Below are 18416 nucleotides of genomic sequence, written 5' to 3'. Positions count from 1 at the left end.
ACAACAATAAACAATGAAAAATTCCTTTAAATATAGTGCCTGGGGGGTCCCCTTAATGTACCTGTAAAGTGGCGCATCTTTAGGATGTATAGAACATGCTGCAGCAAAAATAGGACTTATAGAACATGCTGCAGCAAAAATTACATTTCTAAAGAAAAAAAAAGAGTCAAATCCCATTTAAATTCACTTGGGTTGCAATTGCCAGCACCCGGCTATTGTAAAAAAAAAAAAAAAGAAAAAAAATGGCATGGGGTCCCCCCTCCAGTCCAAGATTTCCAGGAACCCCACACCAAAATTTAAATAAACAGCAAGGGGTCCCCCCAAAATCCATACCAGACCCTTATATGAGCATGCAGTCTGGCAGGTCAGGAAAAGGGGGGAGCGAGTTCCCCCCAAACCATACCAGGCCATATTCCCTCAACATGGAGGGGTGGGTGCTTTGGGGAAGGGAGAGCTCTGCCCCCCACCCCAAAGCACCTTGTCTCCATGTTGATGGGGACAAGGGTCTCTTCCCCACAACCCTGGGCTGTGGTTGTCAGGGTATGTGGGCGAGGAGCTTATCAGAATATGGAAGCCCCCATTAACAAGGGGACCCCCAGATCCCAGTCCCCCCATGTGAATGAGTATGGGGTACATTGTGCCCGTACCCATTCACCAAAAAAGTATCAAAGAGTAAAAAAAACACAGAGGCAGTTTTTGACAAGCCAATTATTAAAAAATAAAAAAACAGTGTCCCCCCCCCCCCCCCCGATGTGAATCCATTGTCAATCAGAGCCAACCGCCACACTGGAAAATAAACAACAACAAAAAACGCTTCGCCTTTATTGATAGCCGACTGCTGAATGCCTCCTCCGCTGTTTGACAGCTCTTATATAGGTAAGGGCGGGGCCACCTGGCGATGTCACATGGTGGCAACGCCCCCCCCCGTGACGTCTTGGACTGGTGCATGCTAGGGAACTTCATGTAATTCATGCAAAAATAAAATACCAGGCCCTTATCCAAACCCTCTTGTGATAGCAATAAAGTTAAATGAAAAAAGTTAAAAAAATATAAACTTTAATAAAATAAATAAAAATAATATTAAAAAAAGGAAAAGCATCCCTGTTCACCCTGCACAGACACATGAAAGCAATGCATAATCCTGCATGCGTATGTAAATAGTGAGGTATTACACATGTGAGGTATCACTGTAAACGATGGAATGAGAGCAATAATTATAGAGCCATTAAAACCTTCAGTATACAGCTTCCCCCACAGCCCCCGCTAATACTTACCAGAGCCGGATCCTGATCCAGCTATGTGCACGAGCAGCTCTGCTGTCCCGGCACTCTGCGTCTTCATTGGCTCAGAGACAGCAGTGGGACCCATTCCTCTTGCTGCTGTCAATCACAACTAGTGAGGAGGGAGTGGGGGGAGGGCCAATCCCCATTCTGTAGGTCTTATGGACACACAGAGTGAGGCTCAGGAGTGAGCCTGCATGAGTACCCTCAGCAGGGGCGTTGCTAGGGCTACAAAAAATCTGGGGCTAGAGTCCATAGCAGCGTAGTAAAGAAAGTCATACGCTTGGGCGGGTATACACATGTATATAAAGTAATATAAGTGTGTGTGTGTATATATATCCCCAGAGAGCCCCCGACTTACATCAGGGTCCCCAGAGAGCCCCCCTTACATCAGGGTCCCCAGAGAGCCTCCTCCTTACATCAGGGTTTCCAGAGAGCCCCCCTTACATTAGGGTCCCCAGAGAGCCTCCCCCTTACATTAGGGTCCCCAGAGAGCCTCCCCCTTAAAGTCAGAGTCCCCAGAGAGCCCCTCCCTTGCATCGGGGTCCCCAGAGAGTCCCCCACTTACATCAGGGTCCCCAGAGAACCTCCCCTCCCCTTGGGGACCCCTTCAGAGACTCTGGGCTATGGACCCCAGATTCGGGGCTATAACCCCAAAATATTCAAATTCCTGCATTACATAGTTACATAGTAGGTGAGGTTGAAAAAAGACACAAGTCCATCAAGTCCAACCTATGTGTGTGATTATGTGTCAGTATTACATTACATATCCCTGTATATTGCGGTCATTCAGGTGATTATCTAATGGTTTCTTGAAGCTATCAATGCTCCCCGCTGAGACCACCGCCTGTGGAAGGGAATTCCACATCCTTGCCGCTCTTACAGTAAAGAACCCTCTACGTAGTTTAAGGTTAAACCTCTTTTCTTCTAATTGTAATGAGTGGCCACGAGTCTTATTAAACTCTCTTCTGCGAAAAAGTTTTATCCCTATTGTGGGGTCACCAGTACAGTATTTGTAAATTGAAATCATATCCCCTCTCAAGCGTCTCTTCTCCAGAGAGAATAAGTTCAGTGCTCGCAACCTTTCCTCATAACTAAGATCCTCCAGACCCTTTATTAGCTTTGTTGCCCTTCTTTGTACTCGCTCCATTTCCAGTACGTCCCTCCTGAGGACTGGTGTCCAGAACTGGACAGCATACTCCAGGTGCGGCCGGACCAGAGTCTTGTAGAGCGGGAGAATTATCGTTTTATCTCTGGAGTTGATCCCCCTTTTAATGCATGCCAATATTCTGTTTGCTTTATTAGCAGCAGCTTGGCATTGCATGCCATTGCTGAGCCTATCATCTACTAGGACCCCCAGGTCCTTTTCCATCCTAGATTCCCCCAGAGGTTCTCCCCCCAGTGTATAGATTGCATTCATATTTATGCCACCCAAATGCATTATTTTAGATTTTTCTACATTGAACCTCATTTGCCATGTAGTCGCCCACCCCATTAATTTGTTCAGGTCTTTTTGCAAGATTTCCACATCCTGCGGAGAAGTTATTGCCCTGCTTAGCTTAGTATCGTCTGCAAATACAGAGATTGAACTGTTTATCCCATCCTCCAGGTCGTTTATGAACAAATTAAATAGGATTGGTCCCAGCACAGAACCCTGGGGAACCCCACTACCCACCCCTGACCATTCTGAGTACTCCCCATTTATCACCACCCACTGAACTCACCCTTGTAGCCAGTTTTCAATCCATGTACTCACCCTATGGTCCATGCCAACGGACCTTATTTTGTACAGTAAACGTTTATGGGGAACTGTGTCAAATGCTTTTGCAAAATCCAGATACACCACGTCTACGGGCCTTCCTTTATCTAGATGGCAACTCACCTCCTCATAGAAGGTTAGTAGATTGGTTTGGCAAGAACGATTCTTCATGAATCCATGCTGATTACTGCTAATGATATCATTCTTATTACTAAAATCTTGTATATAGTCCCTTATCATCCCCTCCAAGAGTTTACATACTATCGATGTTAGGCTAACTGGTCTGTAATTCCCAGGGATGTTTTTTGGGCCCTTTTTAAATATTGGTGCTACATTGGCTTTTCTCCAATCAGCTGGTACCATTCCAGTTAATAGACTGTCTGTAAAAATTAGGAACAACGGTCTGGCAATCACCTGACTGAGTTCCCTAAGTACCCTCGGATGCAAGCCATCTGGTCCCGGTGATTTATTAATGTTAAGTTTCTCAAGTCTAATTTTAATTCCGTCCTCTGTTAACCATGTAGGTGCTTCCTGTGTTGTGTCATGAGGATAAACACTGCAGTTTTGGTTACTGAAGCCCTCCGATTCACTCGTGAAGACTGAGGAGAAGAATAAATTCAATACCTTTGCCATCTCCCCATCCTTTGTAACCAGATGTCCTTCCTCATTCTTTATGGGGCCAATATGGTCTGTCCTCCCTTTTTTACTGTTTACATACTTGGGATTTTTTTTGCTCTCCTCCGCTATGTGTCTTTCATGTTCTATCTTAGCCATCCTAATTGCACCCTTACATTTCTTATTGCATTCTTTATAAATTCTGAATGCTGAGGATGATCCCTCAACCTTGTATTTTTTGAAGGCCTTCTCCTTTGCTTTTATATGCATTTTTACATTGGAGTTAAGCCATCCAGGATGTTTGTTCGCTCTTTTAAATTTATTACCCAATGGGATACATTGGCTAATGCCCTTATTTAATATGCTCTTAAAGCAAACCCATCTCTCCTCCGTATTCTTTGTTCCTAATATTTTATCCCAATTTATGCCTTTTAGCAAGGTTTGTAGTTTAGGGAAGTTGGTTCTTTTGAAATTCAGTGTCTTTGTGTTCCCTTCATGTTTCCTATTTGTGTGATTTATACTGAAACTAATTGACCTATGATCGCTGTTACCTAAATTGCCCCGTATTTCCACATCTGTTATCAGGTCTGTATTGTTGGTAATCAGTAGATCTAGTAATGTTTTATTTCTAGTTGGTGCGTCTACCATCTGAACCATAAAATTGTCCTGCAAGACATTAAGGAACTGGCGAGCCTTAGATGAATGCGCGGTTCCCTCCGCCCAGTCTATGTCTGGATAATTAAAATCCCCCATTATGATAACACTTCCCATCCTTGCTGCTAATCCAATTTGTGATAGGAGATCCGTCTCCACTTCCTCCCTCAGGTTAGGGGGCCTATAGCATACTCCCAGTATTATTTTCCCCTTAGCTTCATCCCTTTGAAGCTCTACCCATAAAGATTCCACCTCCTCCCTAGCCCCCTCAGTGATGTCATCTCTCACATTCACTTGTACATTATTCTTGATATATAGGCATACCCCTCCCCCTTTTTCACCCTCTCTATCCTTGCGGTATAGGGTATACCCTTGAATGTTTGCCAGCCAATCATGAGAGCTGTTGAACCAGGTCTCTGAAATTCCCACAAAATCCAAATCCTCCTTGTACAACAGTATCTCTAGTTCACCCATCTTGTCCGCCATGCTCCTGGCATTGGTGAACATGCCACATAGTTTATACCGGTCGCATATTGTCCTCGTATTGGGTGTTTCAAGATTGCAACTAGGACTTGCTACTATACTCACCTTGTGTTTTTGTGGTTTGGTTAACCTACCACTAATGCCCCCAATACTACCCTCTGGAATATCTTCCGCGCTGGCTATCACTGTCTCTGGACCCTCCCCCCCATCGCCTAGTTTAAAAACCCCTCTAACTTTTTGGCCATCTTCATTCCCAGCAGATCTGCACCCTCCTCATTTAGGTGCAGTCCGTCCCTTCTATAGTACCGGTTACCGACTGAGAAGTCGGCCCAGTCCTCCAGGAACCCAAACCCCTCCTTACTACACCAGCACTTCAGCCACTTGTTTACTTCCCTAATCTCCCTCTGCCTTTCTGGTGTGGCTCGATGTACCGGTAGTATTCCTGAGAACACTACCTTGGAGGTCCTTTTCCTCAATTTAGCTCCTAAGTCCCTAAAATCGTTCTTTAGGACACTCCATCTGCCTCTGACTTTGTCATTGGTGCCAACGTGCACCATGACAGCCGGGTCTTCCCAAGCCCCTCCCAGTAATCTGTCCACAAGATCCGTGATGTGCCGAACCCGAGCGCCCGGTAGACAACATACTGTTCGGCGCTTCAGGTCTTGGTTACAGATTGCCCTCTCTGTCCTTCTAAGAATTGAGTCCCCTACCACCAGAATCTGTCTTTCCTTTCCCTTTGCTGCCCCCCCACTCTCACTGGAGGAGTTCTTCCCCTGGCAGCTAGGAGAGTCCCTCATCTCCAGCAGTGCTGGTCCCTGACTGGTTTCACCAATGTCACTCAATGGAGCGTACTTATTGGGATGCTCCAGTCCTGGATCGGCCTCTCTGGCACTTCCCCCTCTACCCCTCCTGACTGTCACCCATCTACTCTTTGCTAGTGCCTGCGCCTCTTTGTCTCCACCCGCCTCTGTGCTGGCCCCTGCCGGGACCTGCCGTGTACGTTCCTGGCTCACCTTTAGTATGGAGGGACTTCTCAGTGCTGACAGTTGGTTCCCCAGATTCAGAACCTGGGCTTCCAGGGAAACAATGTGCTTACATTTTGCACAGCAGTATTCGCCCTCGATCGGATGATCAAGGAACGCATACATGCGGCAAGATGTACAAAGAGTCACCTCTCCACACCCGCCGGGCATCGTACCTATTAAATTTAGTGAGGATTTGGGGATTTTACCCTGTCCAAATTACCTAACAGCTAGCTTCCTGGCACTAATACTCAAGACAATGCACAGGTACACAACAATACACAGGTACACAACAAGACAATACACAGGTACTCACAGACCTACGTGTACTCGCAATACACAAGTACACAGTACACAATACACAAGTACTAACGATCCACACACACTACTCAGACAACACTCAGATACTCACACTACACAGGTACCATGACCCCTGTTATAACCTCCTGTTTTAAACTCTGGTTTTTAACTCCCACTTATTGCAGCTCCACTTACTCCAAGCTCCACAGCTTCAAACTGAGCACGCTCAGACTGAGTCCTACAACCAGTTAAATAGGCACCTGTGAGCAATTAACCACACCCCTTAATTGATAGACTGATGAAGCCAAAAAGAAAAAAAAAAAAAAAAAGCTATTTAAAAAGTGACAGCAAAAGGCAAATTAAAAACTAAAAGGAAAAGCCCCAAAAATGCAACCCAGCAAACAGACAGCAAACAGCAAACAGACAGCAAGACTTGTATACTCTAACTCTGGTTTTTAACTCCCACTTATTGCAGCTCCACTTACACCAAGCTCCACAGCTTCAGACTGAGCACGCTCAGACTGAGTCCTACAACCAGTTAAATAGGCACCTGTGAGCAATTAACCACACCCCTTAATTGATAGACTGATGAAACCAAAAAGAAAAAAAAAAAGCTATTTAAAAAGTGACAGCAAAAGGCAAATTAAAAACTAAAAGGAAAAGCCCCAAAAATGCAACCCAGCAAACAGACAGCAAACAGCAAACAGACAGCAAACAGCAAACAGACAGCAAACAGCATTAACCAAATTAAGTCTAGATCTCTGTAAAGAGGAACTCTGACATCCCTTTATCCTTTATTCAGCCCTATAAATAAAACATGAACATGTACAACATTGGTTTTCTAATAGTTAGTGGGAACAAATTAATTTTGATCCTTAATGATGAGAAAATCTGATCACTTAGTTAAGGGAATTTTTCAAAGATTTTTTTTTCAAACATTTTGTTATGTTACAGCCTTATTACAAAATGTATTAAATTCATTATTTTCCTCACAATTCTACAAACAATCCCCCATAGTGACATAATGATAGTTGTCACCAAAAAAGTTTTACCTACGGCTGTGACAACCAGCTGTTGATGAGTGTGTCTACATACTGCCCACACAGCTTCGAATTCCTCCTAACTCACCAAATCCACAATTTATTTATCCTAAGCCCTGAAGAAGGAGGAACTCTTGAGCCTTCGAAACGCATTGGCTGCACATGCATATTTTGTTTGAACCCGTATTTATCGGCGTATAACACGCACTTTTTTCCCCTTAAAATCAGGGGAAAGTCGCAGGTGCGTGTTATACGCCGATCCCCTGCGATCCGACCTGTCATATTCTCAAAATCGCCGATCGCGATTTGAAAATGGCGCCGCCGGCGCCGAAATACACAGAGCCGGTCCTCGGCTCTTTCCGGCGGCTGTTGTTCATTTTCGGCTCCACTCGTAGTCCCGAGCGGAGCTATCCGAACCTACTCGGCTAGGTTCGGATAGCTCCGCTCGGGACTACGAGTGCAGCCGAAAATGAACGACAGCCGCCGGAAAGAGCCGAGGACCGGCACTGTGTATTTCGGCGCCGGCGGCGCCATTTTCAAATCGCGATCGGCGATTTTGAAGCCCAGAATGGCTGGGATCACTGGGTGAAGGCTGCACTGGGTAAAGCTGCACTGGGGAAGACTGCACTGGGGAAGGCTGCACTGGGTAAAGCTGCACTGGGGAAGACTGCCCTGGGGAAGGCTGCACTGGGTAAAGCTGCACTGGGGAAGACTGCACTGGGGAAGGCTGCACTGGGTAAAGCTGCACTGGGGAAGACTGCCCTGGGGAAGGCTGCACTGGGTAAAGCTGCACTGGGTAAAGCTGCACTGGGGAAGTCTGCACTGGGGAAGTCTGCACTGACAAGGCTGCACTGACATGGCTGCACTGACAAGGCTGCACTGACATGGCTGCACTGACAAGGCTGCACTGACAAGGCTGCACTGTCAAGGCTGCATTGACAAGGCTGCAATGATGGGCATTTAAATAAGTTTTTTTTCCCTTCAACTTCCCTCCTAAAAGTTTTTTTTTCCTTAAAATTCCCTCCTAAATTGGGGTGCGTGTTATACGCCGGTGCATGTTATATGCCGATAAATACGGTATTTCATTTGAATAAACACTTTTGGACTCCAAATGATTGCTGTAGCCCATTCTCTGTGTCTTATCAATTGCAGGAAACGTCATCCCCATTGGACAGGAAGTTAATTGGAAAACAAATTTCAGCGATATGATGGCGGCCATAGAAAATTCAGAAATGGACCCGAATTTCACAGACTTCCTCGTTCCCATCTTTGTGTACAGGTAAGCACTTCTTGTGTTGGATGATGCTTCCTTGGAGCACTAGGTTTGCCCAGAATTAGGTGAAGGGCTGATTTGATGATGTATTTGATTGTGATACATTCAGAACTGAAGGAAAGCATGGGTTGGTAGGGTTTAAGAGAATTTATAATGGTTTGTGGGTCAGTATTTTTTTTACTCATTGTGATTAGGGATAAGTGGTAAACTTTCTGTAAAATGTATTTTCTGTTCAGTGAAATTTTAGGATAAGGGGCAGGATCAGGGAGAATCCAACAGCATTAGGCAAACAAAAGGATCATGAATGCATTCGAATCTTGCATTTAGAAGCAGGGCCGCTGATAGAAATCATGGGGCCCCCCGTACAGCCTACCTGACAGGGCCCCCTTCAGCCCCACCCTAGTCCCGCCTCTGGCCCCTGCTCCAGTCCCACCCTGGCCCTGCCCCTGGTCTTGCCCATGGTCCCTCCTTTAGCCCTACCCCTGGCCCCTCCTCAGAAGGTCAGAGACTGACTGCGGACATAGTACAGGAGATGGTCAGAGACTGCAGACATAGTACAGGAGATGATCAGAGACTGCAGATATAGTACAGGAGATGGTCAGAGACTGCAGACATAATACAGGAGATGGTCAGAGACTGCAGACATAGTACAGGAGATGATCAGAGACTGCAGACATAGTACAGGAGATGATCAGAGACTGCAGACATAATACAGGAGATGGTCAGAGACTGCAGACATAATACAGGAGATGGTCAGAGACTGCAGACATAGTACAGGAGATGGTCAGAGACTGCAGACATAGTACAGGAGATGATCAGAGACTGCAGACATAATACAGGAGATGATCAGAGACTGCAGACATTATACAGGAGATGGTCAGAGACTGCAGACATAATACAGGAGATGGTCAGAGACTGCAGACATAGTACAGGAGATGGTCAGAGACTGCAGACATAGTACAGGAGATGGTCAGAGACTGCAGACATAGTGCAGGAGATGATCAGAGACTGCAGACATAGTACAGGAGATGGTCAGAAACTGCAGATATAGTACAGGAGATGGTCAGAGACTGGGGACATAGTACAGGAGATGGTCAGAGACTGCAGACATAATACAGGAGATGATCAGAGACTGCAGACATAATACAGGAGATGGTCAGAGACTGCAGACATAGTACAGGAGATGATCAGAGATTGCAGACATAGTACAGGAGATGATCAGAGACTGCAGACATAGTACAGGAGATGATCAGAGACTGCAGACATAGTACAGGAGATGATCAGAGACTGCAGACATAGTACAGGAGATGGTCAGAGACTGCAGACATAGTACAGAAGATGGTTAGGGATTGCAGACATGATTGATTCAGGAGATGGTCAGAGACTGCATTTATGGCTGAACTCACTGTACAGGTATATATAGTATTACAGGGCTGCTCCACTCTATTTAAACCAGATCTGCAAGATCAAGTCAGTGATTTTCCTTTGAAAGTACAAGCAAGTGACAGAAGACAGCATCACATCCAATTTCCAAAATACAAATTGTCTTACAAACACTGAACTGCTCAGGATCAGTGGAGTACAGTAACCAGTTAATGGGGCTGGGAAGTTTCTAGCCTGATCCAGCAGTAAATCCTCCAAAAAAAAAAAAAACCCATCAAACAATCTGTGCAGCACACACAGCGCTCTGGCTAAATAGCTGATTTATAAAAAATAAGAGAATTGTGCTAGACCATGTACAAAATTACATAAATGACATAAGTGAAAAATATTTTGATGATATGTGTAGATCGGGATAAATGTGGGTAACAACTGAATATAGTCCACCAAAATGTCCCATCAAGTGAAAATTAAAAATAGTGACTCCAAAATAGCCCGCAAATAGTCCAAGTGATAGTTGATAAATGATCCGTGACTAAAGAGGAGGATCCACCACCGAGAGTAGAAGGGGTTGGTTCTTACCAGATGGCCATGACCCCCCACTACAGAGGATCACAGCAAGCAGGCAAACTTGTAAGGCAAACAATGGAAGCTTCTGCCGGCATCCACTAGAGGTCGTCACACCATCAGCCAGACCCACAGAACTCGTGGCAGGGATACACCATAGAGTACAAAAGGGGAGCTCACATAGTGTAAAATCGTAGAGATTTATTTAAAATTGGTGCCCCTGGAAGACGTGATGATGTCACGAAACGCGTAGGGCGGAGCCAGACGACGTGCTGACGTCACCCCCATACAGTGTTGCATTCCAATAGGACGGGTTTGTCCGTGCTCCTGTGGCCAAGGAACCGGACTTAAGGCTATTCTATCTTCAAACGTTTTGTAAGTGTTCATTTTATGTACTTAATTTTAAATAAATCTCTACGATTTTACACTATGTGAGCTCCCCTTTTGTATTCTATGGTGTATCCCTGCCACGAGTTCTGTGGGTCTGGCTGATGGTGTGACGACCTCTAGTGGATGCCGGCAGAAGCTTCCATTGTTTGCCTTACAAGTTTGCCTGCTTGCTGTGATCCTCTGTAGTGGGGGGTCATGGCCATCTGGTAAGAACCAACCCCTTCTACTCTCGGTGGTGGATCCTCCTCTTTAGTCACGGATCATTTATCAACTATCACTTGGACTATTTGCGGGCTTTTTTGGAGTCACTATTTTTAATTTTCACTTGATGGGACATTTTGGTGGACTATATTCAGTTGTTACCCACATTTATCCCGATCTACACATATCATCAAAATATTTTTCACTTATGTCATTTATGTAATTTTGTACATGGTCTAGCGTAATTCTCTTATTTTTTATGTTTACTTTACAATTGATGTTTATTGTCGAGATTGCAGCTTCTTTGAGGATTAATTGTTCACTTGGGTTATAGCGCGGTTTATTTCTATTTTCCTATAAATAGCTGATTATAAGGCCTCATGCACACGAGACGCTGGTGCAAACTCTGCTGAACACAGGCTTTTAAAAGCTGAAACCGGTGTTTAGAAAGGCCCATTTTGCCGAGTTTGCATGCCGCGTTTAGCCCCGATTAGCCGCGTTTAGCTACGTTTGCGTCTAGAAGCGTGACAGAAGAATGACATTTTGTGACCCAAATTTGGGGCCACGTATCTTGGGGCCACTTAGTGCTAGGAACCCCACATTTGGTGTGCTAACACAGTGGAACTAGCACTATAACATATCTGGGGTCCTGGGGTTCCTAGTACTAAGTGGCCCCAAGATATGGGGCCCCAAAGTCGGGTCGCAAAATGTCAAGCACTTCTGCAGCAGAGAATGACATTTTGTGGGCCGACTTTGGGGCCCCATATCTTGGGGCTACTTAGTGCTAGGAACCCCAAATTTGGATATGTTATATTGTTAGTCCAACTGTGTTAGCACTTCACATTTGGGGTTCCTAGCACCAAGTGGCCCCAAGATATGGGGCCCCAAAATCAGGTCGCAAAATGTCAAGCACTTTTCTGCAGCAGAGAATGACATTTTGTGGATATATTGTAGTGCTAGTTCCACTGTGTTCGCATACCAAATTTGGGGTTCTTAACACCAAGTGGCCTCGAGATATGGGGCCCCAAAGTCGGGTTGTAAAAAACACTTATAAACGCAAACGCGGCTAAACGCCGGCGTATGAAATGTGGAAAACTTTTGCGTCTGAACCCATTCTTTTGCTTCTGGAAAAACGAGGTTAAACGCAACTGCCTAAAAACGCCAAAAAAAGAGACTGTGTACATGGACACATAGGATAACATTGAATGGGTTCAGGGGCAGTTGAAAAAAGTGTCCAACTGCCTCTGAACACGAGTTTAACAGTATCTCGTGTGCATGAGACCTAAGCTGAAATGGTTAACAGCTGCTGCAGAGTCTTCCAGAGATCATATCAGTGTGATCAGTCAATGTGCAGGTCAGGTTAGGCAAATAAAACAAACTAACCAGGGAGACTAGAGGGAGGGGAGGCTGATTGGTAACCTGCACACTGCCTGATCACATAGATATCTGGAAGACACTGCAGCTGGTCAGCAACATGTTACTGTGCTCCCAACTATCCGGTTGTTTCCATTCAGCCACAAGTTCCTGCAGAACTTGTATTGCTGTAGTCATACCTCTGTATGTCTCCCTCCTTGCTCCCCCATTCAGCCCCGCTGAGGCACTGTTTACAGTCAACTGTGAGCGGCTGGAGAAGGGGAGGGAAACACTTTTTTTTTTTTTATCAATTTGCATTCTTTCATTTACTGTTTATATTGCCGGACCCGGTACAACAGGGCCAGTTGTACTGGCTTATCAGCAGCCCTGCTCAGAGGCACAGAGAAACACACAGAGATTTCTTCAGAATAACAAAAATTTTACACTATGTGGAGTCTTCTATCCTTTCTACTTGGATTCATTTCCTAACAGAGTATTGACGAGAAGTCTCCAGACTCTGAAAGGCCCTAAAAGTCTGTATAACATTTTATTGGCTTCGGTGGTTGTTAATATCACAAGGTCGATGTATGAAGACTCCAGTGAAGTTTCCATACTCAGGTGTTGTGACACCATTGCCTGCTTGACCCATTTCTTATATGCTAAATAGTGTCCAATTGTTCTGGTAAGCCTCCTTATATTCTATCTGGTGGCAGAAGGTTCTCACAGTGATGATGTCTCTTCACTTGGGTGATTGACTATCATTATTTGAAACACGAACATATGGACTCACCTTTTTCAAATATGAACTTTTTATGAGTTCTCACATTTGTAAATAATTATTTTTTTTTTTAAATAGCAAAGAGAGGCATATGGAAGTGCTGGAGATCACACTCAGATACAGGTCAGACAACCCTTGATGAGGATGAAAACAGGAGTTGAAACCACCAGTTTACAGCGCTTCACCCTTTCCACATTTTGTTATGTTACAGCCTTATTACAAAATGTATTAAATTCATTATTTTCCTCACAATTCTACAAACAATCCCCCATAATGACAACGTGAAAGAAGTTTGTTTGAAATATTTGCAAATTTATTATTTGCCTAATCCCATGTACAGAAGTATCACAGCCTTTGCTCTATACTTTGGTGAAGCTCCTTTGGCACCAATTACACCCTCAAGTCTTTTTTGAGTATGATGCTACAAGCTTGGCACTCCTATTTCTGGGCAGTTTCTCCCATTCTTCTTTGCAGGACCTCTCAAGCTCCATCAGGTTGGATGAGGAGCGTCGGTGCACAGCCATTTTCAGATCTCTCCAGAGATGTTCTATCAGGTCCAAGTCTGGGCTCTGGCTGGACCACTCAAGGACATTCACAGAGTTGTCCCGTAGCCACCCCTTTGTTATCTTGGTTGTGTGCTTAGGGTCATTGTCCTGTTGGAAGATAAACCTTCGCTCTAGTCTGAGGTCCAGAGCGCTCTGGAGCAGGTTTTCATCAAGGATGTCTCTGTACATTGCTGCATTCATCTTTCCCTCAATCCTGACTAGTCTCCCAGTTCCTGCCACTGAAAAACATTCCCACAGCATGATGCTGCCACCACCATGCTTCACTGTAGGGATGGTATTGGCCAGGTGATAAGCGGTGCCTGGTGCCATGTGTCATGTAGGCCAAAGAATTGTATCTTTGTGCCCGGTGCCATGTAGGCCAATGAGTTGTATCTTTGTTTCATCAGACCAGAGAATTTTGTTTCTCACGGTCTAAGAATCCGTCAGGTGCCTTTTGGCAAACTCCAGTCGGGCTGTCATGTGCCTTTTACAGAGGAGTGGCTTTTGTCTGGCCACTCTACAGAGATGGTTGTTCTTCTGGAAGGTTGAATTAACAATAAGAAAAGGAGCCAATGTTTGAGCTTTCCCGGGGATCACTGTCACATCCCATGTAAGGAAGAAAACCAAGAAATCAAACATTACTGTCTTTTCTACCTCTTTTTGTTTTGCTTTTATACTATAGAATGTTTTGTACACTTTGTAACCAATAAAAATCGTTGTTATTAATTTTAACAAAATTGTATATCTGATTCTCTGCACCAGCCACTTGGTTTCCCGGTGATACACTGTCCATATTATCCCTTTGGGGCACACCCTCCTTTCTTGGTTTTCTTCTGGAAGGTCTCCTCTCTCCACAGAGAAATGCTGGAGCTCTGTCAGAGTGACCATTGGGGTTCTTGGTCACCTCCCTGACTAAGACCCTTCTCCCCCAACCACTCAGTTTGGCCGGGCGGCCCACTCTAGGAAGAGTCCTGGTGGTTCCAAACTTCTTCCATTTATGGATGATGGAGGCCACTGTGCTCATTAGGACCTTCAATGCTGCAATATTTTTTCTGTACCCTTTCCCAGATCTGTTCCTTGTTATAATCCTGTCTCGGAGGTCTACAGACAATTCATTGGACTTCATTACTTGGTTTGTGCTCTGACATGCACTGTTACCTGTGGGACCTTATATAGACAGGTGTGTGCCTTTCCAAATCATGTCCAATCAACTGAATTTACCACAGGTGGTCTCCAATCAAGTTGTAGAAACATCTCAAGGATGATCAGTGGAAACCAGATGTACCGGAGCTCAATTTTAAGTGTTGTGGATTCTTGTGAAAAAAAAAAAGTGTCGTGGCAAAGGATGTGAATACTTCTGTACATGGGATTTTTTCGTTTTTTATTTATAATAAATTTGCAAAGATTTCAAACAAATTTCTTTCATGTTGTCATTATGGGGTATTGTTTGTAGAACTTTGAGGAGAAAAATTAATTTAATCCATTTTGGAATAAGGTGGTAACATAACTAAATGTGGAAAATTGAAGTGCTGTGAACATTTTCAGGATGCATTGTAACACACACACACAGTGCTGTCCTTCTCAGTATACTGGATGATCTGAACACTTCTCACTCACGGTTGGCCACTCCCTCTGAAATATACATGAATGGTTGCAGTGCCTGTGATAAAATATAACCCAGTGAAAAATATTACATCATATATGCAAAAATGCTAAAATTATAAAGTGCAATCAGATCTAGTAAATGTAAAGGGATCTGAGTTTGGGACTATAACGGTGCCCAAGTACATTTAGGGATACAATTTTACTTACAAAAATATCATTTATATTACATCAATATTCCAAATAGAACAATCAAAGGTGCATAAAAAATAATAAGCAGAGTAAATGTACAAAACAGTAATACTGGCCAAAGTATCCATATGCGTGGGATGGTTACTGGTACATAGCAGATCCCAACATGTTTCGCCAGTCAACGGCTTCTTCAGGGATTTAAGTGATCACTAGTATTCAGCGAAGGCTCTAGTGATAATCAATGCATAAACAGCATTTCAATAATCAAGCATAACAAATTTATATAAAAAAATAATAACAAGAAAGGGGAGAAGAAGAAAAGGAACATAATAGACAGATCGTGTGTCATGGCTCATAACTTATCCCACCCCGTAAACCAAGGAATCAAGGAAACTCCCACAGGGGGTGTGCACCCAAGTAGTCCAGTAGCCGCAGCAATGGAGGTTGTAATCGTGTAGCTACAGGTATCAGATATGTGTGTATCACTACCCCCCCCCCCCCCGTGAGGGCCAGTCAACGATTCTGTACCCCACTGGTTGCTTTGACCTTGCAACTCCTCAGGCACCTCTGAGGCCTCATGCACACTGGATGTTTTTACAGTTGCTGTTTTTAACTTCAGGCTTTTTTTCTGCAGCCAATAAACTCCCCAGCATGTTATCTTAGGTGTACATGCACACATAGGCTGTTATCAGCAGTTTTTGGCAAGGGTGTTTTCTGGCTGGGAAAAAAAACCCAGAACTAGTGGGTTTTGAGAGAAGTTTTTCATCTGTAAAAAGGCTCCAACTCTGAAACAAGCTAAACAAAGCACCACTTGTACATATATGTCCTAACTTTGGGGGAGGATATCGTTGTTATGGCAGCAGCTGGCTGCCATAACCCCGATATCACTGTTTTCGGCCGGCTACAAGATAAAAGTGGTCTCTGCGGCAGATTTGGTGCCCTCCGCTTACCGGAGCCGCTTACCGGAGCCGTCGGCAGCGGAGGAGGCGATCGCGTCCTTTCCCTAGCTGTGCATGGAGACGAGTGAGGGGAAGATGGCGCCCACCCGTCTCCATGACACTGCAGGGCGGAAGCGACATCAAAACATCACTTCCGCCCATACGTCTCAAAGCCACATTTTTTCAATGTCATTTTTTTCAATGACTTTTTTTTTTTTTATTGCATATAAGTCCAAATATGAGATGTGAAGACTTTTTGACCCCAGATCTCATATTTAAGAGGTCCTGTCATGCTTTTTTCTATTACAAGGGTTGTTTACATTCCTGGTAATAGGAATAAAAGTGACACATTTTTTTTTTTTAAAACAGTGTAAAAATAAATAAAATCAAGTAAAGTAAATAAGAAAAATATATATATTTTTTTAAAAGGCCCCTTCCCGACGAGCTTGTGCGCAGAAGTGAACGCATATGTGAGTAGCGCCCGCATATGAAAACGGTGGTCAAACCACACATGTGAGGTATCGCCGCGGTCATTAGAGTGAGAGCAATAATTCTAGCCCTGGACCTCCTCTGTAACGCAAAACATGCAACCTGTAGAATTTTTTAAATGTTGCCTATGGAGATTATTGGGGGTAAAGGTTTGACGCCATTCCACGAGCGGGCGCAATTTTGAAGCGTGACATATTGGGTATCAATTTACTCAGCGTAACATTATCTTTCACATTATAAGAAAAAATTGGACTAACTTTACTGTTGTCTTATATTTTTATTACAAAAAGTGATTTTTTTCCAAAAAAAAAAGCGCGCTTGTAAGACCGCTACGCAAATACGGTGTGAAAAAAAAGTATTGCAATGACCGCCATTTTATTCTTTAGGTTGTTAGAAAAAAAAACAATATATATAATGTTTGGGGGTTCTAAGTAATTTTCTAGCAAAAAAAAAAACTGTTTTAAACATGTAAACACCCAAATTCCAAAACGAGGCTGATCTTTAACCACTTCAGCCCCGGAAGGTTTTACCCCCTTCCTGACCAGAGCACTTTTTACAATTCGGCACTGTGTCGCTTTAACTGCTAATTGCGCGGTCATGCAATGGTGTACCCAAACGAAATTTGCGTCCTTTTCTTCCCACAAATAGAGCTTTCTTTTGATGGTATTTGATCCCCTCTGCCGTTTTAATTTTTTGCGCTATAAACGGAAAAAGACCGAAAATTTTGAAAAAAAATGATATTTTCTACTTTTTGTTATAAAAAAAATCCAATAAATTCAATTTTAGTCATACATTTAGGCCAAAATGTATTCGGCCACATGTCTTTGGTAAAAAAAATGTCAATAAGTGTATATTTATTGGTTTGCGCAAAAGTTATAGCGTCTACAAACTAGGGTACATTTTCTGGAATTTACACAGCTTTTATTTTATGACTGCCTATGTCATTTCATGAGGTGCTAAAATGGCAGGGCAGTACAAAACCCCCACAAATGACCCCATTTTGGAAAGTAGACACCCCAAGGAAATTGCTGAGAGGCATGTTGAACCCATTGAATATTTTTTTTTTTTGTCCCAAGTGATTGAATAATGACAAAAAAAAAAAAAAAATTACAAAAAGTTGTCACTAAATGATATATTGCTCACACAGGCCATGCGCATATGTGGAATTGCACCCCAAAATACATTTAGCTGCTTCTCCTGAGTACGGGGATACCACATGTGTGGGACTTTTTGGGAGCCTAGCCGTGTAAGGGGCCCCGAAAACCAAGCACCGCCTTCAGGATTTCAAAGGGCATAAATTTTTGATTTCACACCTCACTACCTATCACAGTTTTGAAGGCCATAAAATGCCCAGATGGCACAAAACCCCCCCAAATGACCCCATTTTGGAAAGTAGACACCCCAAGCTATTTGCTGAGAGGCATGTTGAGTCCATGGAATATTTTATATTTTGACACAAGTTGCGGAAATGTGACAATTTTTTTTTTTTTTGCACAAAATTGTCACTAAATGATATATTGCTCACACAGGCCATGGGCATATGTGGAATTGCACC

At 43.8% G+C, this 18416-nt stretch overlaps 1 protein-coding gene across 1 annotated transcript in view; it reads left to right on the top strand.

The window, feature by feature from the left end:
• LOC141148182 (uncharacterized) overlaps nt 1-18416 on the top strand; it is a 42866-nt gene that overhangs the window by 3343 nt on the left and 21107 nt on the right. Inside the window, exon 2 of the mRNA XM_073635379.1 lies at nt 8306-8432. Within this exon, the coding sequence (XP_073491480.1) occupies nt 8306-8432 (127 nt within the window). The remainder of the gene's footprint in view (nt 1-8305; nt 8433-18416) is intronic.

The sequence above is a fragment of the Aquarana catesbeiana genome, linkage group LG06 (genome assembly GCF_042186555.1).
Source record: "Aquarana catesbeiana isolate 2022-GZ linkage group LG06, ASM4218655v1, whole genome shotgun sequence".
Classification (NCBI taxonomy): domain Eukaryota; kingdom Metazoa; phylum Chordata; class Amphibia; order Anura; family Ranidae; genus Aquarana; species Aquarana catesbeiana.
Note: the sequence above shows the minus strand (reverse complement) of the source record. Positions and strands in the feature narration are given on the sequence as shown.